Consider the following 25,946-nt stretch of genomic DNA (forward strand, 5'->3'; position numbering starts at 1 on the left):
TGTCATCGCCTTCTCCGTCTATTCATGCTACTTGTACACAAATACACAAATTATAAAGCAGTGAGATACGTTCCATAGACGGGCGACAGATGGGAACTTCCTCAGCCTGACAAGGAGCCTCTACCAAAACCCACAGCTCATGTCAGATCCACTTGCTTTCAGAGGCGCATCTTATAACTCTGCAAGAAAGACCCAAGGGAAACAGTTCAAGGGTATGGATAGGTATTTCTCCAGAGAAGATGCACCGGCACGCAGCACATTGAAAAGCACATAGTATCCTCAGTCATCAGAGCAACGCAAGTCCACACCTGTGAGACGCGATTTCTACCTACTGGGGTGGCTGAAACACAGACGATGAGCTTGTGGAGACGTCAGAGCCTCATACGCTGCTAGTGGGATTGCAAGACAATGCGGTCAGTTTGAAAAGAGTTTGGAAGTTTCTCAAAATGTTAAATACATTTCGAAACAGCAGTTCCACAGTGAGGTATCTACCCAAGAGGAATGAAAAATATGTGCACACAGACGTGTGCGCCAGAATGTGCACAATAGCATTATTCATAGTAGCCAAAGTGGAACAACCCAAATGCTGAATGGACTAACACATGGATAAATGTGAAGTGAAAGTTGCTCAGTCATGTCTGACTCTTTGCGACTCCATGGACTATGCAGTTTGTGGAATACTCCAGGCCAGAATACTAGAGTGGGTAGCCGTTTCCTTCTCCAGGGGATTTCCCAACCCAGGGATCAAACCCAGGTCTCCCGCATTGCAGGTGGATTCTTTACCAGCTGAGCCACAAGGGAAGCCAAGAATACTGGAGTGGGTAGCCTATCCCTTCTCCAGCGAATATTCCTGATCCAGGAATTGAACCGGGGTCTCCTGCATTGCAGGTGGGTTCTTTACCAACTGAGCTATTATCAGGGAAGCCCACATAGATAGTATTATCTTACATAGATAGATAAAACTAGGTAAATCCATAAAAATGGAGTATCATTTGGCATAAAAATAAATGAAATACATTGTACAACGTGATGGGCCTGAAAAACATTATGCTCCATGAAAGAAGCCTGACAATGTCATGTATTATATGAGTCCATTTACATGAAACACCCAGAATAGGCGAATCCTAAGAGAGAGAAAGTGGGTGAGTGGTGGCCGGGCCTGGGGGTGGGGGGAAAGTACTGGTGGGCTTTAAGGATGAAATGTCTTAAGATTAGACACAACGGTGGCTGCAGAACTCTGGGAATATGCCACAAACCACTTTAAAAAGAAGAATTTTATGCTACCTGATTTATATCTCAATAAAATTGTTATAAACTACTGAGATTAAAATACAAAGTTTTGAAATGTCTAGGTTCTCAAATGTCTGCACCTTCCACACTGGGACTTTAGCACACTGTGCTAATCAGTATGGACCCACAGACTCATCCACTCAGAATTCCTTAGAAAGCTTCTAGGGCTTTTTCTGGAATCTCCTTTCCAGGAGACATGGTGGTTGCCATTTGGGCTGTTTGCTTCCAGAAAAGCTGATCTTGTCAACATCAGGACGCTGTATAAGATGTGGATACATGAGACTCAGAATGTCATTTACCGATTTCTCCACTTAAACACGTGTAAACATGAAGATCAGTGACCCTGAGAGTTAAAGTCCCAAATCTGCAGAGGGAAGCCTGGAAATGCTTTTAACCATTGGCGTTATTTTGGTGTCTGCTGCTGCTGCTGCTAAGTCGCTTCAGTCATGTCCGACTCTGTGCGACCCCATAGACGGCAGCCCACCAGGCTCCTCTGTCCCTGGGATTCTCCAGGCAAGAACACTGGAGTGGGTTGCCGTTTCCTTCTCCAATATTTTGGTGTCTAATAGATGTCAAATATTCCAACCGAGAACGGTGTATTTTTGATGGTTTGACATAGAATTCAAAGGACCCTAGGACAGTGCAGGTGCTTGCCTGTTGAAGGCGGGGGATTTGTGCCATTGAGGACCACAGCCTTCCACCCACCCCACCCCTTCTTTTATATGTCTTAGTGATTTTGGTTCTGTGATGTTATCTGTTCAATACAGAAACCACTAACTGGTTACTGTAGTGAATTTGGACAGGATGAATCAATTTATTTGAGAAAGAATCCCAGATTTTCAAACAATTTGTTTCGCTAACTTATGGACTAAAAGTCATTGATCTGATTCATAGTTACCATTTCCCTCTCCTATATTCTAGGCTTTCCACGCTGTTCCGTCTCCTGCCTGTCCTTAGAAGAAGGTAAGAAACTGCCCGCATAGCCAACCCTTAGACACTTCTGCTGGCAGCAGCAGGGGCCCCTCATTCTGGCCGCAAGCGAGCATCTCGGAGCTCAGGCCCAAGCTCTGAGGGAGGTGCTGGCCCATCTCTCACCCACTGCCACCTCACCCGACGTGCCCGGCCCAGCCGAGCGCACTCAGTTTCTGCTCTCACTCTGTGGTTTTGGTGACTTTGGTGCTGTAATTGTTCCTTTTTACATGACACTCCACCAACCAGACTTTGCCTTGCATTGCCAGAGGGACTGTGTCCCCGTGTGCACCAGACGTCTGGATTTGCCCCCACTGAGCCCTGTGTTTTGGGACCCTGGCCTTCCCAGCCTCCAGGGGCAGCAGGAGTGGGCATGGGGCCCTCAGGTGTGCAGATGGCATCGTGGGCGAACAAGAGTCAGGCCCGGACACTGGGTTCTGGGTCCACGTCCTGGCCACCATGTCGACTCCACTGCCGTGCGCAGTGGTCTAGCTCAGAGTCATGAGAGTGATTGTGGGCTCAGGAGGTGATTGTCTTCACATCTCTGTGCTTTTTCTCATTCTGCCAACACTTAACACTTGTAAACAGGCACAGCATTTGTGTTGAACAGAGAAAACTTTCCAGGAAAACAAAGACAAAGCACAGAGGAAGGAGGCTGGGGCGGGGGAGCGGCGGCACATGGGTCACTAAGTGTAGGCGGGGAAGACCCCCCTGAGACAAGGTGGGGGCTGTGCTGTCTGCACTGGCTGGGGAGACGAGACTGCTGTCAGAGGCCAGTGGGCCCACGGTCTGTCCCTCTGTGTGTCCACTGCCTGTCCCCCATCTGTCCCCCTGCCTGTCCCCTGTCTGTCCCCCTGTCCCCCTGTCTGTCTCCCTGTCTGTCCCCCTGTCTGTCTCCCTGTCTGTCCCATCTGTCCTCCTGTCTGTCCCCTGTCTGTCCCCCTGTCTGTCTCCCTGTCTATCCCCCTGTCTGTCCCGTCTGTGCCCCTGTCTGTCTCCCTGTCTATCTCGTCTGTCCCCCTGTCTGTCTCCCTGTTTGTTTCCCTGTCTGTCCCCTATCTATGCCCCTGTCTGTCTCCCTGTCTATCCCGTCTGTCCCCCTGTCTGTCTCCCTGTCTGTCCCCCTGTCTGTCTCCCTGTCTGTCCCCTGTCTGTCCCATCTGTCCCCCTGTCTGTCCCCTGTGTGTCCCTTGTCTGTCTCCCCTGTCTGTCTCCCTGTCTGTCTCCCCTGTCTGTCTCCCTGTCTGTCCCCCTGTCTGTCCCCCTGTCTGTCTCCCTGTCTGTCCCCCTGTCTGCCTCCACTGTCTGTTTCCCTCTCTGTCCACCTGTCTGTCTGCCTGTCTGTCTCCCTGTCTGTCCCCCTGTCTGTCCCCCTGTCTGTCCCCTGTGTGTCCCCTGTCTCCCCTGTCTGTCTCCCTGTCTGTCCCCCTGTCTGCCTCCACTGTCTGTTTCCCTGTCTGTCTGCCTGTCTGTCTCCCTGTCTGTCGCCCTGTCTCTCCCCTCTCTGTCCCCTCTGTCTGTCCCCCGTCTGTCCCACTGTCTGTCCCCCTGTCTGTCTCCCTGTCTGTCCCCCTGTCTGACTCCACTGTCTGTTTCCCTCTCTGTCTCCCTGTCTGTCTCCCTATCTGTCCCCTGTCTGTCTCTCCTGTCTGTCCCCTGTCTGTCCCCTGTCTGCCCCCCTGTCTGTTCCCTGTCTGTCCCCTGTCTGTCCCCTTGTCTGTCCCCTCTCTGTCTCCCTGTCTGTCTCCCTGTCTGTCCCCCTGTCTGTCTCCCCATATGTCTCCCTGTCTGTCCCCCTGTCTGTCTCCCTCTCTGTCTCTCCTGTCTGTCTCTCCTGTCTGTTCCTTGCATGTCCCTCTATCTGTCCCCTTTCTCTGCACTGCTGCTCTATCACGCTTGAGTGCAGTTACTTCCCATTTGAAGGGGCATAAAGGCAGCCGAACTGAACCCCGAATCCGCCCCCTCCTGCCTCTGCTGCCCGCCTGGTGAAACAGGAAACTGGACCCAAGCAGCCCAGTGGTCCTTCTGTAAGTGCAGATAACCCTCGTAACAGATGTGCTTATCACTCAGGTTCTGGAACAAGAGGTAACAAGTAGCCGGAGTGTAGCAGGAGTTACCTCTGCACTGGCTTCGTCTCTGAACATTTTGTATCTTGTTCTCATTTACACCCTTCCCCAATGTTCATTATGAAGTTTTAGCAGGACTAAGAATCATTTGGAGTACTTGTTAAAAATGCAGCCCAAGATATTCTGATTTGGTGATTTCAGAATAAGGGCCAGGTTCTGCTCTTAAACATGGCGCCCAGGCTAACCTTACACAGGAGACATTGGGCCACAACTTGGAAAACACTCAAGGGCCAGAGCTTCCTCTTACACACTTGTGTGTGTTCCCAGCCCCTGGCACATTGCCTGGGGCAGAGTGCTGTCCCTTATATGTGTAGAATGATGGATGGATGGATGGATGGATACATGGAAACCGATGTTTTTGCCAGCGGGCCTGCTATTGGCAAGCCATGGGTGGGACTATGAACAAACCTTGACAGTCATTTATGCCTTTTCTAAACCTTAGGAAATATTTTGATATGTCTTATAAGAATAAATCAGTTCCTGTAACAGGAAGAACTCTGTCACTTTTCTTGGATTTCAAAAGTCATCAAGGCAAAATTTGCAGCCCCCAGTTTTCTCACTGTTTCTGCAACTAGCTCTTTGCCTGGCTCATCCTATTTAGCACAAGCAACTCAGCCGTGTTTGCATCACAATAAACTGCCTGCCACGTGGGTCTTAACGTTTGGCTGCTGTGGTTAATATGACCATTCAAGGCATGTTTCCACATATTTTCATTACAACTGAAAACATAATTAACTCTTATTCAAAAAGAATTTGGTTGTGAAATCCAGTGATTTCTAGATGTGTCCCCCATTTTCAGAAACTCCAACACGCGGTCATCCAAATTCATGGAATGCATAAATGCAGCACCAGTTCATTACAGAACTACTCTCTGCACTCCTGTAAGATCCCCCAAGGAGGCTCCCAGACCACGGGACTCTGTGACGCACTTAAAATGTCACTCCCTTTAGTTATCAGACACACCCCAACGGAATGCTGCAGCATCTCCATTAAGGCGATTACCTCGTTATCATGATGATTTTCCTGTCCGTCTCTCATGCTCACTGTGACTTAATGCATTTTATCATGTTTATCTTTGTTTGTTCAGGTTTTCCGTACTTGGTGCCTATTTAATGCCCTGAGCAGATGAAGAACATTAAGGACATTAAGCAGTTGAAGGATATTAAGCAGTGCCTTTCACTGGACCCCTTCAGATTTCTCAAACATCATGTGAACCCCCAAATGTTCATAAAGTCAGAGTCCTTGCTTTAGAAAGGCAGATAATTCTGTATTATGATGCATGGGCACCACATGGCTGTGGGAGGAAAATGAAGGGCTTGAGGGTTCTTGGAATATTTCTTCTTGTTATAAAGTAAGAATGACCTTTGCAACTCCGTTTAGGCTCAGCTGCTCATGAATTACGAGGTGTTCCTCTCGGAGAGACACTTCCTGCAGCCCACTCACCCTCAGAAGACCACAGAAGTTCTCTGCAGGAAAAATTACCCTTTCTTAGTCCTCCGAGGGTAGCCCATGTCAGGCAGAGTTTTATTATTGTCCTTAGTCTGGGGAAGAATTACTTTCGGGAAGTTTCGGCTCATTACTTCTGGTCTTCATCAGCTGTTCTCGGGGGCCGTGGCCTTTAGTGCACACGGCAGCCCCTCCCCACTCTGCTGGGCTCCCCCTGACCACGGAGACAGAGCAGGTGGCCTGACAGCAGAGCCAGACTCAGGAGACCCCGGAGCTGGGCCATTTCAGAATGAATTCCAAGAGACTTATCCCTTTTTATTTAAAGACCTGTTTTGTGAGTTTTATATGTAACCAAAAGTTATATGTAACTTTTTTGAATCAGGCCCAACTGCCCAATTGAATCAGGCCCAACTGGCCATCCGAAGTATTGTCTAGAATGATCTGGAATTTTTTCATTGTGTGAATTTCCCATTTTGGGTGTCTCCCCCTAGCCACAGCTCCTATGATGAGAGCTGGCAATAGTCCAGGCCTCTGGGAGGCTCCTTCATGTTTCTCAGAGTGGGCGGAGTGGTGGGGCCAATGGTTTTTAGGCTGGAAGGAGACAACTTTCCTTGCTGTCTTGTCCCAGCCATTTGACCTGGGGAGTGGCAGGCAGATGCTGTCTGTAGGGCTTGGAGGCTGGGATCTGCCAGCTGCTCACCTGGACATTCACGTCAGTCTAGATTCATCTCTAGTCACCAGCATGTTCTGAAGTGGTTCCATAGTCTGAATTCAAAGCATCGTTCCCTCCTGAGACTCTTTTCAATTCTTGGTTAGATGGCTCATGGCTTTGTTGTCTGTCGGAGTCTCTTTCCTGGCTGACAACTCCCCGCCCTGCCCCCCCATAACCTGTCTGCAGGGTCACAGCAACTTTTCCCTGAAGCCAGCTCTCTGCCTGGAGAAAAGTGGATGAGATCTGGTCTGCAGCAGGGTCAATGCTGGCACAGCTGCACCTCTGCTGAGCTGACTCAGGGAAGCAGGCGGGGGCCTTGTTGTTGGGCCCCTTCCTCCAGGAGCCGTCAGAGCCTCTGTCCATCCCTGTTCTTGTTTGTGTAATCGCCCACATGGCCTCTGGGCTGTATTCCTGCTTGCCTCCCGACTGCTTTGATTATGAAAGACAAACACCACCAAACACGGCCCAAACACCAACCAGCCCCGGGTAGAGGGGTTTTGTGCCGAACTTTGACAATTGTCCAGTCAACACGTCCATTTAGAAGGAGGGCTTTCTACGGGCACAGGTGTCCTGGTCACTCAGAAGAGGGATGGAGTGTCCATTGACGACATGTCCCTGCTCTCCTGAGTGCACACGTGGCATTGAGGAAGGCTTCCTAACCCCGAGCACAGGGGTAGGGTGCCATCGGCTTCTGATAAGAATGGTGTTAATTTGCTTCTTGCTCGAGGACAGTCTCCTGAGACAACAGGGTGTTCACGGCCAAGCAGAAAGGGAGCGGGACCTCTGTGGAGCAGGGCTGCCCCACAGTCCATCTCTGGGGGCAGGGCAGAGGCAAATGGCCACTGGGCAGCCGCCCTCCGTCGTGTGCAGGCCCCCAGCTCCATGGATAGAGGTGCTGTGCCCCTGGGGATGCTCCCCTTTGTCTCCTCTGGCTCTTTGCATGTGGGCTTCCTCCCAGTTGCCGTGTTTTTTTCTGATGTCGGTCCTCTTTACTGTGACAACATGTCCCCAAGGAAGAGGGGGCCCGGCCCTCCCCACAAAGCCTGCCGTCTACACAGCCAGGGGCAGGCTCTGTGCTGACAAAGGTGATCTTCTCGTGAGGGAGTCGGCTTGCTCCCCTGCTCTGTTGTTTTGGGGCCCTCACCTGGGAGCCCCCTTTCTGCTGCTGGCCCTCCTGCTCTGGCCCACTTTGTGCCCTGTGTCACTCCCACCATGACAGGCCATGCGCTGCCCCATTGTTCAGGCGGATCCGTTTCCTCGACAAACCTGTAAAAGTGTTGGGAACTCAGGGAGGGCAGCCTGGAGCCTGACGGAGGGTCTCTGCCCTCCGCCTTCCTGTGATCCTCCTCCCAGCTTCACCAGCCAGACTTTGGCCGGAGAATTTCATTTTCCTGCCCCCTAGGCTCGCGTCTGCACAATGGGAACATGAGTGGGGCCCCCTCCATGGTTCTGTGAGGCTCAGATGTGCTAATATATGTAAAGTGTGTACAGCAACATGTGACATAGTCAGTGTCTGATACATATCAGCTCCTCACATCACTATGGGTCACCCGGGCATTGCCAATGTCAGTCGTGGCTGTGGAATCGTGAGCAAGTGGGGAAGCTTGGTTTACAGCCTCTGCTTAATTGATCAACACTCATGTTAACTGTATTTGAAGACACCAAACACTGAATGGGGAACATACAGGTTTAAAGACACATTTATCTCTTCTAACTTCAATTGTGTCAAACTTCAGTAGAAATTCAGATGCTGGGGATATTATATAAATGTAGATGGTACATTGTATCCATCATGCTTAAGTGTACAAGTGTACATTGTATTGTACGATTATATTGTATATACACTATGTATACATTATATAGGTTGTGTTGTACAAATTATATTTTGTAGATACTGTATATACATTGTACAGATTATATCATATAAATTAAATTGTGTACACATTGAGTATACAGTTGTACAAATTATATCACATAAATTATATTGTGTATACATTGTATCAAAGTTATATTGCGTGTGCAGTGTACAAATTGTATCATATAAATTATACTGGATATACTTTGTACAGATTGTATCATATAAGTTATATTGTGTACACATTAAGTGTACATTGTACAAAAATATATAAATTATATTTTGTATACATTGTACAGATTGTATCATATAAGCTATATTGTGTATACATTGTACCTTGTACAAATTGTATCATATAAATTATATTATATAGACATTGTGTATACATTGTATAGATTGTATGAGTTTATTGTGTAGACACTGCATGTACAGCTTGTATCATATAAGTTACATTGTGTACACATTGTATGTACACTGTGTCAATGCACATATGTATTGTTAGCATCTACAGAGCCTTCAGCAGCCTCACTGCAGGGGTTTTTGGACACACGGGCCAGGGTACGTGTGTGACAGCAGCCAGGGGACCCATCACTCCTGTCTGGCATTCAGTGCTTCTACTGAGGAGATGAGGACGTAGGGAAGGCCAGTGCTGGCTGGACGGGCAGGAGGGTAGAAGGCTGCTCTTTCCTCCACAAGGACCACAAGAGGGTGTCTGTGGCCATAGATCACAGATGGAGCCAAGGAGTTGAATGCAAGGAGGCTTCCTGGACAATCATGGCCTCGCCTCAGGGAGAATGGCCATGGCTAAGCACGAAACACTGAAAGGGAGGTGGGTGGGCTGCTGCGACTATGGGCCCCTGCAGACCCGGCGGTGGACACATGGCCAGGGCAGAGCTGACTGGAGCATTTGGGGGAGTGAGGCCACTGGGGCTCAGGAGGGGGGCCTCACGGGGTCCCACTGCTTTTTTGGGGTGTTCTCAGGGGAAAACACCTTGGATGGTGTTGAGCCATCTCAAAGCTGAGCAGGTGTGATTTCCACCCTCTGTAATTCAGGCCCATTTGAAATCTGAGGACCCACTCCTGCTGATCTGTCGAGGTGACACTAGTGAATATTCTGCGGTTAGGGTGGAGGTCAGCAGGGGTGTGAAGCCAGACAACCTGTGAGGTGGCCGGGCAGCAGGGGAGGGGCTCTGTTGTGTCCCCAAGTGCAGCTGTTGAGGTTGAGATGCAGTCAGCCCTGGGTCTAAACTTGGAGCTCAGATCCAAGTGTGCGGTAAAGGGCTGACCTCTGGAGGCATTTTTATTTCCATGATGATACATGTCCCTTGGCTCCCCCTCCCAGCAGAGAACTGTGCCATCAGGGAGCAGAGAAGGTGTTCTGGGCACCTGACCAACGGCCAGGCTTGGCGGGGGCCATCCGCTCCCTGGGAGGACCTGCAAAGGGCTTGGTCAGCATGCCGCCTTGGTAGCTGGTTTCAAAGGCACACCCTCCCACCCTTGGGGAGAACGTGTGCTGCCTGATTTGACTGTATCTTTCAGACACTGTTAGTACCACCGCAGCCTGACATGGAAATTTAAAAAAAGAAAGAGAAACAAACAAAGAAAGGGCATCACTGAGGGTGAAAGACTTCGGAGCAAGACAAGCCCGTGGTTTCCACATGAGGGGCCGTGTTTCACCATCTCCCCTCCCCTTCCCGCCAGATCCTCGTAACTTTCAGTCACTTTCTTCTCCATCACGTGACTGCTGCTATTCCGTTTCCACAGAGCAGAAGCACTGAGAGACAAGACTTTCTGGTGGAATTTAATGCTGTTGTGAATCCCAGAATCCCAGTCTTCTCATGCCAGGGGTGAGGAATAAGACCACACAGACACAGGTCTTATGATATTTACCTTTTTCTCTTTTAACAATGATGTTCCAGCTAATGAGCATTTATATTCTGTTGTGGTCTTGTTATTGCGTCCACACGTCTTGTGAACCTAGAGGAAATCTGAGCTTCAGGCCTGCCCCCCACATCCCCCTGGTCTCTGCAGGCACCTCATCAGTGGTGTTTGCACAGTGTCCACTCACAAAGGCCTGCAGTGGGCAGTGGAGAATTTAACAAAGCTGTGTTCTCGTCACTCTGGCAAAGAGACCTGAAGTCAGATCTTGTGAAATTGAAGGGAGGGACCAGCCTGGTTCTTAGACACCCCTCATGTTGAGGAGGTGGTGGAAATCCAACATGTCCATGATTTTAATCTTCATTGAGAATGTTATTCTTCAGAACTGCTTCAGACTCAAGGCCAAAACCAGCCTAAATGACTCTTTCCCGCTTGACAGGGGTGCTCAGCCTGGAGGGACAGATGCCTCACTTGTCCAAGGAGGGTGGTATCTGGGCACCGAGGGCAGGGGTCCCTGGGGGCGGATCCCTGGGGTCTGAGCTGAGGGGTTTCTGGGGGACTGAGTTGCTCAGAGTTGTCCTCAGGATGGGTAGAGCCTCTGACCCACTGAGCCAGCCCCGCTGAGATCTGCTCTGGGCTGAGGCTGAACAACCCAGGGCAGGTCCTGACCCGCCTGTGTGGCATCAGCACTGCGGATGCCTGGTCCTGGGCTTCCTGCAGTCAGAAGTCCCACACTGCTGACTGATCATACTGGCGGGCCTGGCGAGCGAACTATCGAACAAGACCCCAGGTGTCCTGTGCACCGAGCCTGCCCCAGGGCAGAGAGTGCCAAATCCTGAGCTGTATACCCCAGGGTCAGAGGCCAGGTCTCTCCATGGTGAACGCTGCCCCCCCGCCACCTGCCCCGGACTCGGGCAGGGGCCTTACAGACCTTCCTGGGGGTGTGCACAGCAGGGCCAGGGGCATTACTCCTGACATAGGTGCTGGCAGTGCGGTTACACGGGTGACAGGTTGTGACCCTGGTGACCAGGACCGGCGTGAGTGGAAAGGACGCATTGCAGACAGCATAGACGCCTGGGCAGAGGAGGCAGTGGAGCTGTGTCTACAGGGACCCTGGAGTCTCTGAATCTAGACCACGTCCAAGGTGGGCTCTGGACTTAATAAGGCCCCAGAGGTTGCCTGGTGCTGAAAGGGGAGCAGGCGACGCGCTCCAGGACAGCCCGGGGTGATGGATGGGCCGCAGCCTCCTGCTGCTCCATACCCTCCATACCCGTCATCCGGGCGGGTGTTAGCCGACTGTCAGGGAAGAATTATTTAGTGGTGGCAGCTTTCACTGATGTGCTGCATTCTGGGGTCAAACAACTGTTACAAAGCAGCAGTGCCGCCCGGTTCCTGCGTCTCGAGAGCGCAGGGTTGACAACGTGAAAGGAAAGGCGTCATGGCGGGCTCACCGACATCCTTCAGCCCTCGTGCAGGTGTGTGTGTGGGTGTGTGTGCACAGCAGAAATGGAGGAAGGGCTCTGCTCACTAAATAACGTCGGGCAGAGGAGGGAGGCCTTCATGGGCAGCCCAGGTCACCCGGCTTGAGAGGGGCTGGGGGGCTGCCTTGGAAGGTATTGGGGGATCAGAGCTACAGGCGAGGTGGAGACACCGGGCTGAGGAGAGGGGGAGAGACAGGTGGGGGGCGTCAGGAAGGGACGGCAGGGCCACCACGCTCCAGGCCAGGACTCGTGTCAACACCAAACACTGGCCTCTGTCCGCACTGTGTGTCATCTGAGGCTGTGTGGGAGGTGAGACATGGGGAGATAATGGGCCAACCCCTCCAATTTGCTCCTAGAATGTGCAGCAAACATTTGAAAATTAATGAAGGAATTGGGGGCAGAGGTAGCAGGAGAAACAGCTGCCCCCGGGGTTCCCCATTCAGCAGTTTCTGTCCATCATGTGGCTGAATTGTGGGGACCAGACTGATACCTGCTGGGCCTGTCCATGCTCTATGCTTGCCAGAGTCAGAGAACTGCTCATTGGACGGATGAGAGGATGGACAGATGGACAAATGGGTAGAGCGATGGACGGACGGTCGGACGCTGGCTCCTGGCTGTGATCTGAGATGAGGGCTCCGTCCAGCACCCCTCCAGCACCCTGAGTCCACCCCTAGTGGACACATGACCTCCTCAGGCAAACAGTGGATTCTACGTGAGGTGCCGTGACATGAGAATGCCCTGGTCTGAGCAGAGATTTACAAGTGCCGAGCTCTGACTAGGGACCCCGTGCAGACTGAGGGCGTTTAACTGAAAAACCTTCTCCCCCACTGATGAGGAAGTGGATGAGGGGGACTTCTTGTGTCAGCTCAGAGGGGACAATGCTCATAGATGAGCAGAAGGAGGAGGAGGCAGGAGAATAGGTCCCAACACCAGGACGGTGCGCAGGACGCCTCCCTTGTGCAGGGCTGAGCTCCGTGAGGTGCTCGCGTGTTGTGGGCAACAAGCCCCCGAGGCAGTGAGGGGTGGGTCCCCCTTGAGCTCCTCACCCACCCAGCCCTCTGTTCTGGCAGAACTCCAGCCCCAGAGTCAGAGACACAGCCCAGACCCGCGCCAAACACGCCAACTACACAGAACATGCCGATGGGCACCAAACAAACCAGTGGGCACTGAACACGCTGACCTGCATTGAACACACCAATGGACACTGAACACGCCGACAGGCACTGAACACCCAACGGGCTCTGAATACCCGACGGGCCCTGAACACGCCAATGGGCACCGAACATACCAATGACGGGCACCGAGGGGCCGTCCTGCTGTGCTGCCCTCTCGGGGGCAGGGAGCCCTCCCCCCACTGCCCTGTCCCGTGTGGCCAGCATCACTATTGCCAAAACAGCTGGCTGCCCAGCTCTCCATCACCTTTGCCCAGTCCCCAGGCATTCCTTCCCTTCCCACATTTGCTTTCAGGCTCTCTGTCCCCAAATCCGAGCTTGGCTTCTGCACCAAGGCAGTAGGGGCAGCATCTGCTTGTCTGGGAGGCATAGGAGCCCCCCACACATGGGGATGGAGCAGGGGGACTGCCTGCTGCCCCCACCCTACTCCGCCCCCTGGCAGCCACCCGAGGGCTCTCACCTGGGGCAGGAGGTGACTTCTACTCCTGCTGGGGACGTGGCCAGGCAGCCGAATGTCGAAGAGGGCCTGCAGGGCGGCCTGGGCGGCCTGGCCCTTGGCCAGCTTCTTGCTGCGTCCCGAGCCCTCGAACGTCCTCCCGTCCACGCTGACTGCCATGACGAAGCTCTGGGCGCGCCGCTTCTCAGGCTCCGAGAGGCACACGTAGCGCAGGCCGGAGCGCAGCTCATTCAACAGCACCACAGGGTTCCCGGTGCCTGGGGCCGTGGGTCCCCCCAGGCCCAGGTCCAGTGGGTGTCCCAGGAGCCGGCCCCGCCGGCAGGCCGTGGACAGGCACTCAGGGGCAGGGGGGCGGCGGCTCCCCGGGAAGCCCTCGCTGGGAGCTGCAGGCTCGAACCGCTGGAACAGGGCGTTGGGGAAGTCAGCCTGGTCGGAGGTGAAGTCAGGGGCCATGCCACCGGGGGCTGGGGGTGCCTGGCCAGCGTTGGGGAGCTGCACGAAGGAGCGGAGGGCCAGCTCTGCTGCCCGCATCTTGGCTTTCTTCTTGGTGGGCCCGGTACCCTCGAAGGTGAGCCCGTTGACGTCCACGGCCACGGCAAAGATGGGCGCGTGCACCGGGCCGGTCTGCGACACCATACGGAACTGCAGGCCTGGCCGCAGCTCGTGCAGCTGCACCAGTGCATTCTTGGGTGCTACAGACCATGAAAGCCGCCGCCACAGCAGCCTCAGGGGACACAGGTGCCCACCATTGCCCTCCTCCAGCGGCCGCTTCCTCTTCAGGCCGGGTGCGCCCCCTCGGGCCCTGTCCCCGGCTGGCGGTGGCCTGGCCTCCAGGTTGCTCACATTGCGGTTCTCCTTGACATCGGCACTGCTGGTACCTGGAGGGGAGACAGACCGTGTGACCCAGGGCTGTGGGGACTGCGGGCCCTGCTGCTGACGACCCCTCTCAGCACCTGGGCCAAGAGGCGGGAATAACCTGCAGTTTCCCAAACTGGAGGTAAAGACGGAGAGAGTAACAGCTCAGCCCCTGGAACCCACAGCAGAGTGCCCAGAAACTCTCTGGGAGCTCTCCATGTTCTTACTGATCTCCCAGATGTGGGATGGGGAAGGCAGCGTGTGTGATCAAAGTGGCTGGTGTGGCGGCCGCCTTCTGAGTCTCTCAGGAGAAGGTTTATCTTGGAGGAACCACCTGGCAGGCCCAGCTTGTCCTCCTCCTGGCCTGAGATTGCGTCCACACCCTCTGGTATTCATCCCAGGTCTGTCAGCCTCAAAGTTTAAAGTGAGTCGGGCAGATCCAAGCGTGGAGGAAGATCCCACCCATGTTGATCGGTAATTCATAAAAGCTGATAGAAGTGCAGCCTCCCAGGCTATCCTGATACATGCTCTGGGGGTGATGCCACTCATGGTTTCTGCAGACAGGCAGATTACCTCCTCCCAACACGGCCTCCCAAGTAGTCTGCATGAAGTCAGGGAAGCTGCAGGGCAGGGCAGTGGTCATTCTGTGGCTCTGGGTCAAAAAGGTGAGAGGTCAAAGTCCCCCACAACCATAGTGAGTGTGTGTGACCTTGAGCAGCCCCTCCACCTGCCTCAACTCCATTTTCTTAAGATGGAAACTGAGTTTGGCAGCTCTTGCCTCAGGGGTTACTGTTAGGTTGAGCTAGGGAACTTGTGTAAAGGATAAGACCCCTGACACAGAGCAGAGTCAGATGCAGTTCTGAAAACAGCAGGAAAGGGGAGGCAGACACTTGTAGGCCTGTCCAGGCCAACTCCCCTGCTTATTTCAGGAGCTGGGGTTCCCGATGAATGTCCTGGAAATTCCAGGACCCCCAGAAAAGAGGGCTGGAATGCTCCTGCCCCCAGAGAGCCTGGCTCTGTGCCAGTTCTGAGACCAGGCCTGGGGACCCCCACAATGAACCCCTAGACACACCCGTTGCTCCTTGGTCACCCACCCAAGAGCCTCAGTGACTATCAGCGGGCCGCCTGCTCCCACAAGCACATGCCTGACTCTGGCTGAAAAGGTAGTCAGTTATCCCCTGTAAGATAACACTGAAATGCAAGACGTGTTCTTGTTCTGTGGACCATCTCACCCTCCATGCTTTCCTGCCTCAAGCAAGAGGGGTGCCCTGCCCAACACACGCACCCAACTCTCCCTCTCCTCACAGCCATCTGCTCTGGTCTCCTTGGCGTGTGCGCTGTCCAGATCTGCAACTCCCCTGCCCCCCCTCCCCCTGGGTGTCTCTCCAGTTTCACAAGCCAAATGCAGTTTCAACAGTAGGCATCCGTCCAACTTTTTCTTTGTTAAATAACTGGACATACTGTTCAAAGAGGCTGTGTTCACTTTCCTTTCTCTTTTTGGTTTGGAGGGAAAAGCAAAGAAAAGAGAGGAGGGGTGGTCAGGAGAACTAGTATCTTTTCTTGCAATGCCTGGAGTTCTCAGTCACATGGTCACTGCCTGGATTTCCTACCACTGTGTGGGGATGGGATCCCAGTTGTGGGGCTGGGACCCCGGCTCTGGGGAAGGAGCTGCTTACTGAGGTTGTCCTCATCCTCTGCGTGCGTGGCCCCAGGGTTCAGGCGTTTGAAGGGAGCGATGAAGGCTGACAACATGCTCACTTTGTCTGGAAAGAAAAGAACAGGAAATGCACTTTTGACACCAAGTTAAAAAAAATTTTTTTTTTTTAATTTATTTGGCTGCACCGGGTCTTAGTTGCAGCATGTGGGACCTAATTCCCTGACCAGGGATCGAACCTGTGGCCCACTGCTTTGGGACTACAGGCAGAGTCTTAGCCACCTGACCACCGGGGAACTCCCGACACCAAGTTTTAGAAAAACTCAGTGCTTTCACATGTCCTCATTACTGGGGATTTGGACATGGGAAGTTGAAAGTTCATTTTGGTTTTAGCCTCTTCATTTTGGTTTAGTTTTTTATTGAATTTCTGACAGCATTTTATCAAATTCCCCTCTCCATTCAATATTAAACTTTATGATCTCCATCTTTCTTATTTTCTTATTTTTGGTGTCTCCATGTCCCTCAAAACCAGAAGTCTCCACCTGCACACCAAGGTTAGTTCACAAAGAGGAGCGAGGCAAACTGAGACCTGTCTCAGATAAATGAGCTTTCTGCAAACAGAGCCACGACCCTCCTCCCCAGAGGCGGAGACCTCGCTCTGTGGACTGAAAGCACCTGAAAAAAAAGGACTTCTCAAAACTGTGACAAATACTCGATGTGTGTTTGAGCAGAAGATGACGGGACAGGACGAGGGAGCAGGGTTGAGGGCGTGGAGGGTCCCTTGAAGTGGGAGTGGTCCTTGAGTGGCAAGAGGAGCCCGGGAGCCCCCGCCTGCAACCCTAGGGGTGGTCCTGGCTGCAGACTCCCCTGGGGGCAGCACAGAGAGCAACTCGAACCCAGGACGAGGTGGTGCTTGGGACCAACGGGCTCAGCTATTCCTTCTAAACAGAGACCAAGGGCTGAAATAAGAGAATACCGAGGAAGGGACCAAAAGGAAGACTCCCTATTTCAGAACCCTGACCCCAACCACAAGTGAGTCCACAGGAGAACTCAGCCCTGATGCCCCCAGAGCTCCTCTGCTAAGACCCTCAGGGCTGCACTGTTCCTGACTTTCCACATGACCTTAGGAAACCAAGTGTTCTTAGGAAACCACGGATGGAAGCATGCCGCTGCCCATCCCGTGTGTCAGAGGTCACCACAAGGTCACCACTGCCCTCCCCGCTGGCGGGGGGCCCAGGGCCCCCGTCAGGGGTACTTTCTGCATCCTCCATGCCTGGCGCTGCCTTGTGTCTGCTCTGTGCTCAGACAAGAGCCCTGCTCCGGGCACAGCTCTGCGATCTTCTGCGGAAACCTCAGCTGTGCCGCCGACTCCAGACCCAGGCCTGGAGCATGCTCTTTCTCTTTCTGTTCTGAGCCTGTTTTCTCTTTAGCCAGGCTTTCCAGAGGCCAGGGGAGTTCACGCTGAAATTCATTCAGGAGCCTGTTAACAGCTGTTGTTTCCAGCAGGGACAGGCAACAATATAATGCTCACTCAGAGAACAATAAATAACTCAAATATGGGAGGTTGCTCCCTCTTCATTCAGCCGAACAAGAGGAATCAGCCAGGGAAGGCCCCACTCCCACCCTTGCGGCTGTGCCGATTTATTGTGTGGGAATGAAATCTCTTCTTGAGTTATAATTTCATTAAAGGAGCCCAGTAATATTCCAGAACGAGTGTGAAGCTCAAATGATTTAGTCTGGAGCATTTTGAAATGAAATTAAAATTTTCTAATAAACAGGGCTCCCAGCCAGACACCCACAAAACACACCAAGCCGTTTCAGAGCTCACCTTAGACAAACTGTGAAATACTTAGAGATGGTTTTCCATCCATCAGAGTCCTCCATTTCTAGGGTGGCCAGAGTTGTCAAATAAAAATTCAAGACATCTAGTGAAGACTGAGTTTTGGATACATGGAAGATATTTTTCTGTGTACATCTCTATAATATTGTGTGGGGCATACACACACTACAAAAATTATTACTTATCTGAAATGCAAATTTAAGGCAAAAGACTTGAATAAACATTTCTACAAGGAAAATGCACAAATGGCCAATAAGCACATGAACAGATATTCAACATCATCAGGGAAACGGAAATCAGAACTAGGGTGAGACAGCCTCTCACACATGTTAGGCTGGCTGCTATTAAAAAAACCAAGAAAATAATACATGTGGGTGAGGATGTGTAGAAATCAGAACACAGTGCATGGCTGGTGGGAGTGTAAAACAGTGCAGCCACTGGGAAGTGCATATTTCCACTCAGGTGTCGATCCAGAAGAACCAACAGGGGGATTCAAAGAGTTACAGCACGCCCATGTTCAAAGCAGTGTGACGTACAACAGCCAAATGGGGAGGCAACCCAAGTGTCCACAGGTAGACGGACGGATGTGGTCTGTACACACAAGGGAACATTATTCATCCCTGAAACAGAAGAGGATTCTGACGCAGGCTACAGCACGGTGAACCTTGGGGACATGGTGCTAACCAAGGAAGCCAGCCACCAAGGGACAAATGCAGGGTGACCACGTCTGTGAGGCCCCTGCTGCTGCTAAGTCACTTCAGTCGTGTCCGACTCTGTGCGACCCCATAGACGGCAGCCCACCAGGCTCCCCCGTCCCTGGGATTCTCCAGGCAAGAATACTGGAGTGGGTTGCCATTTCCTTCTCCAATGCATGAAAATGAAAAGAGAAAGTGAAGTTGCTCAGTCGTGTCCGACTCTTAGCGACCCCATGGACTGCAGCCCACCAGGCTCCTCTGTCCATGGGATTTTCCAGGCAAGAGTACTGGAGTGGGGTGCCATTGCCTTTTCCTGTGAGGCCCCTGCTGCTGCTGCTAAGTCACTTCAGTAGAGACGTATAAATCACCGAGACAGGTGGGAGGATGGTCCCCAGGGGCTGGAGGAGGGAAACGGGGCTGGTCAGTGAGTGAAGACAGAGCCCAGCCTGAGGAAATGAGGAAGCTGGATGTGGAGGTGGTGGTGGCTGTATAACATAGAGACATACTTAACATCACTGAGCTACATGCTGGAGCACAGGTAATATTGCACCTTTTATATTTTGTATGTTTTACTACAATTAAAAAAATAAAAAGCAATTCAGGTTTAACTGCACATCCTGTGGATTTTTTGGTAACCCTAGCCCTTCATTGGTTGATCCACTTCTCTGGGGTGGTGGGTTTGGATTTCAGGTCAGCTGAAACCAGGCAGACAAGCCAGGCAGAAAGCCTCAGAGATGCTGAGTCAGCTCACCAGACTCTGGATACTGCCACCTGCTGGGATGCTTCAGGAGGGAGAAGTAGTTACCCTGACAGCACGTGTACTCTCGGTGGGAAACAGCAACGCCTAGGAAGGACACATAGGGTCTTCTCTTTTTATCACAGTGCACAGCTTGTGGGATCTTAGTTCCCCAACCAGGGATCAAAGTGCTGTGAAAGCACAGAGTCCTAACCACTGGATGCTAGGGAATTCCCTCAGACCGAGTCTTTAGAAGGTCTTTAGGGAAAAGGGTGAGGAACTGCATTTTCTATGTAGAAAAATTCCAAGGCAAATTATTTGCTGTTGGTGCCTTCTTCGTGGCTGTTTCCTGGACACAGGCCTGTCAAGGCATCTACTTCTGCAGGTTCCAGGTGAGCAGAGCCCCAGTGCCCAGCTGCTTCTGTCTCTGTGTTTCTCACAGTCATTTGAAAATCTGGCTTCATGCAGGTCACAGACTGATGGAAAATAGAGGCCCTGCTTTTGTTACTCTCAGTTCTGGATGGTTTGGGTCTGCTGAGAGCAGCTGGTTAACAGGCCTCTCTCTGGAGAGTCAGAGGAAGGAGGGGGCCTTTCTCCTGGGAAAGCAGCTGAATGGGCTGGGCATCCCTGCCTGCGGACGGGTCTGTGGCTCTCAGCTCAGGCCTGGCGTCCCTGTGAATCAGCTGGACGTTGTTCTGTGTGAGAGGCCCCTGTGAGGACAGCATGCAGGCCAGCCTCCAGTCAGGAGTGATTTGGGGGGATGTTCAGGTCATTAGTATAATGGCATTTTCAATGAGCTACTTGGAATGAATGATCCAGGACTTTCATATTATAAACCTTGTTACTCAGTACAAACAACTGCAAAATAAATGGCTTTGGCCCACGTTGAAGTGATTTCGTGTGTTTTTGGAGCACGTGTGGGGCAGAAGCCACTTCCTGGAAATGCTCGAGATCACATGGATTGAGAATATTGATAATGAAGAAGAAATACAATTTGGTGATGACATACAGATAGAAAAATGGAACAAAGTGGATGGTTCAAGAAATGGAATCATACTTGTGTGATCAACTGACCTTCAACAAAGGTCTCAGAGTCTCATGTTGGGGTAAAAGAAAGTCTTTTTAATAAGAAGTGCTGAAAAACTATACATCATCTTGGAAAAAAGTGAATTCTGAGCTCTATCTTGTATCATAATGAAAATGGTCACAAGATCAATGAAATATATATTCCTTCAAGAATGCATTCATTCATTCATATATATTCGTTCAAGATGAAACATGAGCCAGAGCATTTGCAGAAATGTGATTTGAGGCAGCTCTCATTGGGAAGCATCCCAAGGGCCTGGTAACATAAGGATGTGAACATGGACTGTTTTAAATTCATATTGTGGCTGTGATCAACAATAACAAGTATTGAGGATTAAGATACATTAGGACACAGATGAATCTCTAGAACATCATGTTGTGCAAAAATCCAGGTGTAAAAGACAAGGTTCCTTGCGATCCCAGAAAAGGCACAGCCCCCCTTGGCAACAGGTCATGCAGAGGTCACACACCGGTCACACTAGGGCCAGGGAGGCTGGCTGGGAGGGCGGGGTCTTTCCGGGAGGGTGAAACCTCCCATGTGTAGTCAGAGACATGTGTTACATGGGTGTGCATTTGCCCCTGGACTGTGACACACACTTTGTGCATTTCTCTGTGTGCAAATTATATCTCAATTATTTAAAAATAATAAAAGATACAAAATGCGACTGGACAAGAAACTAAATGACAAGAAGTGAGCATCAGAGCAGCACGATTTACTCCAGGAAGGAGAAACCCAAGGTGACAGATATTAAAGTGAACTGTATGTGCAGTCAGGCCTCCTAGTCAGGGCCTGGGGTTTTCGCTTTGTCTTTTGCTTACTTTGTAGATTTGGAAGCTCAAATTCATTTAAAGGGCTTTAAGAAGACAAGGCCAAAGACAAGGCCCTTTGGGGCTGTCCTTGGACACATGAACCCAGAGGGAGAACGAGCCCATGTGAGCGGATGGTTAGGAGCATCAGGCCCTGTCAATGCCCTGCAGCCGTGGAGCCTCAGTTTACCCATGAGGACTGAGGAGTCATGCAAAGGTCCAAGGGTTCGGACCGTGCTGTTGTGAACTCCGTGTTTGCTTTCACAGACTGTTTCGTTTATCAACAGTTTATGAAACAATTTTTACCAATTAAGATGAAAATTTAGGAAAAACCCTTTGGGGCAGGAGTCCATGTCAGTTACTTGGAAAATCTACCCATGTGAAATAACTGTTTGCTGAAACAAACATGTTACTTTGTGTTTTTTCTTAAAACCATAATTGCTAAAATGCCTGCGGATTTGATCTTTTCCTCTGCCTCCTGAGAAGCACTAAATAGTTCACAGGTTATTTTTAAAAATGAGATCAGTTCGGCACTTGGTCCTGCCCTATTTCAGCCATTTGGAGTGAGGTTTTGTGCTCTGTCCTTGGCGTCCGTGGGCCACACGCGGCCACGTCCGCACAGCTCGGTGACAGCTGGAAGCGTCAGAGCGTGGTCAGCACCTTCGGGCTACAAACCCAGCTCTTTCTGTGCTCTCTCCTTGTGTTTCCTCTTCCCCAGACGTGCTCTGACAGACGGCCCCCGGGCCTGACCCACTTTCCTTCCTGCCGTGGCTGCTCCCCCAGCACAGGTGTGTCGCGAACTGACGCTTCTATCCCAACAGAGATGAGGACAAGCCTGGGCAGGCGGGCTGCCCGGGAAGCCAGAGAACAATTAACCTCCGTGCAGGCAGTAGGGGGGAGGCAAGACACTCTCTCGCTGATTTTCAGAAACATGAATTTTAAGGGACTGTGTTCAAGCTGCCATCTCTGACCTGGGAGTTCAGGCAGAGAAAGATTGTGGGCCTGTGACATGAGAGGGTCTGCTTCTCACCAGCCAGGCTCAGCTGGTAATGCCCAGCAGATAAGAACATGAATTTGGTCTTGAAACTGGCAGCCAGCCTGTCTGTTCCTCACTCACTGTATCGGCTGAACGGTGTCCTCCCCAAATTCATGTAAGTCCTGACCTCCAGGACTCAGAATGTGACCACTTTGGGAGATGGGCCTGTAAGATGTGATGAAGGTACAGTGAGGCCGCGAGGGTGGGTTGTGATCCCCTGTGACCGGGACGAGGAGATGAGGACAGACGCTCATGGAGGAACGACTGCGTGAGGACACAGGGAGAAGGCGGTGTCCACGTGCCCCAGGCAGAGGCCTTGGGAGGATGGGCCTGCCCACACCTGACCTCCAGCCACTGGGGCACACGACTATATTCACTCAGCAGAGCTTTATCAAACGCAAGTTAGCTGCTCCCAGAATCAATACTTTCACACACTGATGCCAAGAAGGAACAGTGTGAGGAGCCTGTCCTGTCCAGGGGGCCCAAGGAGGTGGGGGGAACCGCATCTCACTGGAGGTGGCCTGACCACTAATGATACCCCTACCCCTTTAGGGTCAGCCCCAGAGCCATGTGTTCTTGTGCTGAAAGGTGAGTCTGGGCTGGGTCAGAGGGGTAGGGGCCAGGCTGGCTGAGGGTCCCTGTGCAGAGGCTCTGGGCGGTTCTGGAACTTGGCATCTAGGTTGGGTGGACCCCCCCTACTGTGGGCCTGGAGCCTTGGTTCTGAACTGGGGGCCCAGGGGGCCCGAGGGCAGCAAACATAAAGTTCTGGATGGTGAGTCGGGGGAAGGAAAAGAGGGGGAAGGGGAGAGGGGGTAGGGGGAGAAGGAGGGCAGGAGAGAAAGAGCTCATCCAAGACACTCTGAGGCCCGGACACGGGTCCCCAGTGTCCCCGCACTCGCTTGCCCCCCACGTGTCATCAGGTCCAACTATACCTGGATTATTTTGGGAAGTGGGGGAGGGGTGCCTGAAACCACACCAGCTCCCCCCAGATCTTGCTCTGCACTTCACATGAACAGTGGGCTCAAAGGACTGACATGTGACTGACGGGGACTCTGCAAGAAAGTGCATCTAAATAAGAAAAAGAAATCCTCATCTAAAGGAGTGTGGTCACACTGTACTCAGACCTGTGCAGAGTCTAAGGTGGGTGTTCACACTGCCTTCAGGCCTGTGCAGAGTCTGAGATGTGTGTTCATGCTGCCCTCAGGCCTGTGCGGCTTCTAAGGTGTGTGTTCACACTGTGCTCAGGCCTGTGTGGAGTCTAAGATGTGTGTTCACACTGCCCTCAGGCCAGTGCAGAGTCTGAGGTGTGTGTTCACACTGCGCTCAGTCCTGTGTAGAGTCTAAGGTATGTGTTCACACTGCCCCCAGGCCTGTGTGGAGTCTGAGGTGTGTGTTCACACTGCCCCCAGGCCTGTGTGGAGTCTAAGGTGTGTGTTCACACTGCCCTCAGGCCAGTGCAGAGTCTGAGGTGTGTGTTCACACTGCGCTCAGTCCTGTGTAGAGTCTAAGGTATGTGTTCACACTGCCCCCAGGCCTGTGTGGAGTCTGAGGTGTGTGTTCACACTGCCCCCAGGCCTGTGTGGAGTCTAAGGTGTGTGTTCACACTGCCCCCAGGCCTGTGTGGAGTCTAAGGTGTGTGTTCACACTGCCCCCAGGCCTGTGTGGAGTCTAAGGTGTGTGTTCACACTGCCCCCAGGCCTGTGTGGAGTCTAAGGTGTGTGTTCACACTGCCCTCAGGCCTGTGTGGAGTCTAAGGTGTGTGTTCACACTGCCCCCAGGCCTGTGTGGAGTCTAAGGTGTGTGTTCACACTGCACTCAGGCCTGTGTGGAGTCTAAGGTGTGTGTTCACACTGCCCTCAGGCCTGTGTGGAGTCTGAGGTGTGTGTTCACACTGCCCCAGTCCTGTGAGGAGTCTGAGGTGTGTATTCATACTGCCTCAGGCCTGTGTGGAGTCTGAGGTGTGTATTCACACTGCCCCAGTCCTGTGAGGAGTCTGAGGTGTGTATTCACACTGCCCTCAGGCCTGTGAGGAGTCTGAGGTGTGTATTCATACTGCCTCAGGCCTGTGTGGAGTCTGAGGTGTGTGTTCACACTGCCCCAGGCCTGTGTGGAGTCTGAGGTGTGTATTCATACTGCCTCAGGCCTGTGTGGAGTCTGAGGTGTGTGTTCACACTGCCCCCAGGCCTGTGCAGAGTCTAAGGTGTGTGTTCACACTGCCCTCAGGCCTGTGAGGAGTCTGAGGTGTGTATTCATACTGCCTCAGGCCTGTGTGGAGTCTGAGGTGTGTGTTCACACTGCCCCAGGCCTGTGTGGAGTCTGAGGTGTGTATTCATACTGCCTCAGGCCTGTGTGGAGTCTAAGGTGTGTGTTCACACTGCCCCCAGGCCTGTGCAGAGTCTAAGGTGTGTGTTCACACTGCCCTCAGGCCTGTGAGGAGTCTGAGGTGTGTGTTCACACCGCCCCCAGTCCTGTGAGGAGTCTGAGGTGTGTGTTCACACTGCCCTCAGGCCTGTGAGGAGTCTGAGGTGTGTATTCATACTGCCCTCAGGCCTGTGAGGAGTCTGAGGTGTGTGTTCACACTGCCCTCAGGCCTGTGTGGAGTCTGAGGTGTGTATTCACACTGTGCTCAGGCCTGTGCAGAGTCTAAGGTGTGTGTTCACAGTGCGCTCAGGCCTGTGAGGAGTCTGAGGTGTGTATTCACACTGCACTCAGGCCTGTGAGGAGTCTGAGGTGTGTGTTCACACCGCCCCCAGGCCTGTGTGGAGTCCGCGTTGTCCTCCTGACGCTCTGATGTAATCAGCACACAGGCCGGTGTAGACATCACTCTGGTGATGGAGGAGGCAGAGGTCGTCCAGCGAGATTACCACGTCTGTGGTGTGTCACAGCTCAGCACCGCCCAGGTTTGGAGGCAGGTCTGAACACAGGAATAGGAGACACGAGCGGAAAAGGGGGCGAGTGTTGGGACAGGTGGGCTGTGAGCACACGCCTCTGGGCGCTCTCAGGCAGGGTCTGGATGGGGTGGCCCCGGCACTGACAAGGCCTGGGGGCCTGGGCTGCCTGATGGGCGGCTCCTGGCTCCTTTGGAGCATGAGGCCATTTACAGAACAACACACTGCTTGTGAAATATTAGTTTCTTATTACTTCTAGTGAGCAGCAGACTGGGTGGAAAGCAGTGTGGTAGATGGATTTTCTATAAGATGGGCCACGTGTGTGTTCTCTATTAGATGCCATGAAAATCAATCTGCAACCTGGTTCAGGCTGGTAAAATTAGATCTAAAACTATTTAATTCTGTTTCAAGAGTGTCTTCCCATCTGATGCCTGGCCTGCGGACACACAGGGATAAAACACCCTGAGTTATTGGCGGCTGCGTGCTCGTCTATCTGGGGAGACGCACCTGGTGTTACAACGGCCAGAGACCGGGACACAGTGCGAGTCCCCCATCCCTGTGAGGCTCATTTTAATGCTCTTATTTTGCATTCGGCTCAGTTTGGTAATAAGATGTGGCAAATGGATGTTTTTAATTTGCCTGAGGACCTGTTTCTGTGTGTTTGGAGTCAAGCCCCACGATACAGAGTAACCGTTTGGGGCGGGGTCTTGGGAGCTGGAGCCACACTCAAACACAGGGATGGGGCGTGGGTTCAAACCACTGCTTTTTCAGTCGGAAGCTTCTCTCTTTGGGGGCTCTTGTAAGAACTGCAGAATCGAGGGTTTCCATGGTTGCCTCATCAGGCACTAGCCTTGCCGACAAACACCTCTCGTGGCTCCTGCTGGCAGGAGAGTCCATGTTACTCTGAGCTGAGACCCAGGCCCTCCCAGGGCTCCGCGTGTCACCCGCAGAGTGTCAGCAGCG

At 52.3% G+C, this 25,946-nt stretch overlaps 1 protein-coding gene across 1 annotated transcript in view; it reads right to left on the reverse strand.

Moving 5' to 3' along the window:
• Positions 1-25,946, reverse strand: part of ADARB2 (adenosine deaminase RNA specific B2 (inactive)) — a 133,573-nt gene that overhangs the window by 49,690 nt on the left and 57,937 nt on the right. Inside the window, exons 5-6 of the mRNA XM_045162569.1 lie at positions 15,918-16,004; positions 13,390-14,264 (exon numbers count right to left, since the gene is read on the reverse strand). Of these exons, the coding sequence (XP_045018504.1) occupies positions 13,390-14,264; positions 15,918-16,004 (962 nt within the window). The remainder of the gene's footprint in view (positions 1-13,389; positions 14,265-15,917; positions 16,005-25,946) is intronic.

The sequence above is a fragment of the Bubalus bubalis genome, chromosome 14 (genome assembly GCF_019923935.1).
Source record: "Bubalus bubalis isolate 160015118507 breed Murrah chromosome 14, NDDB_SH_1, whole genome shotgun sequence".
In the NCBI taxonomy this organism is placed as follows: Eukaryota; Metazoa; Chordata; class Mammalia; order Artiodactyla; family Bovidae; genus Bubalus; species Bubalus bubalis.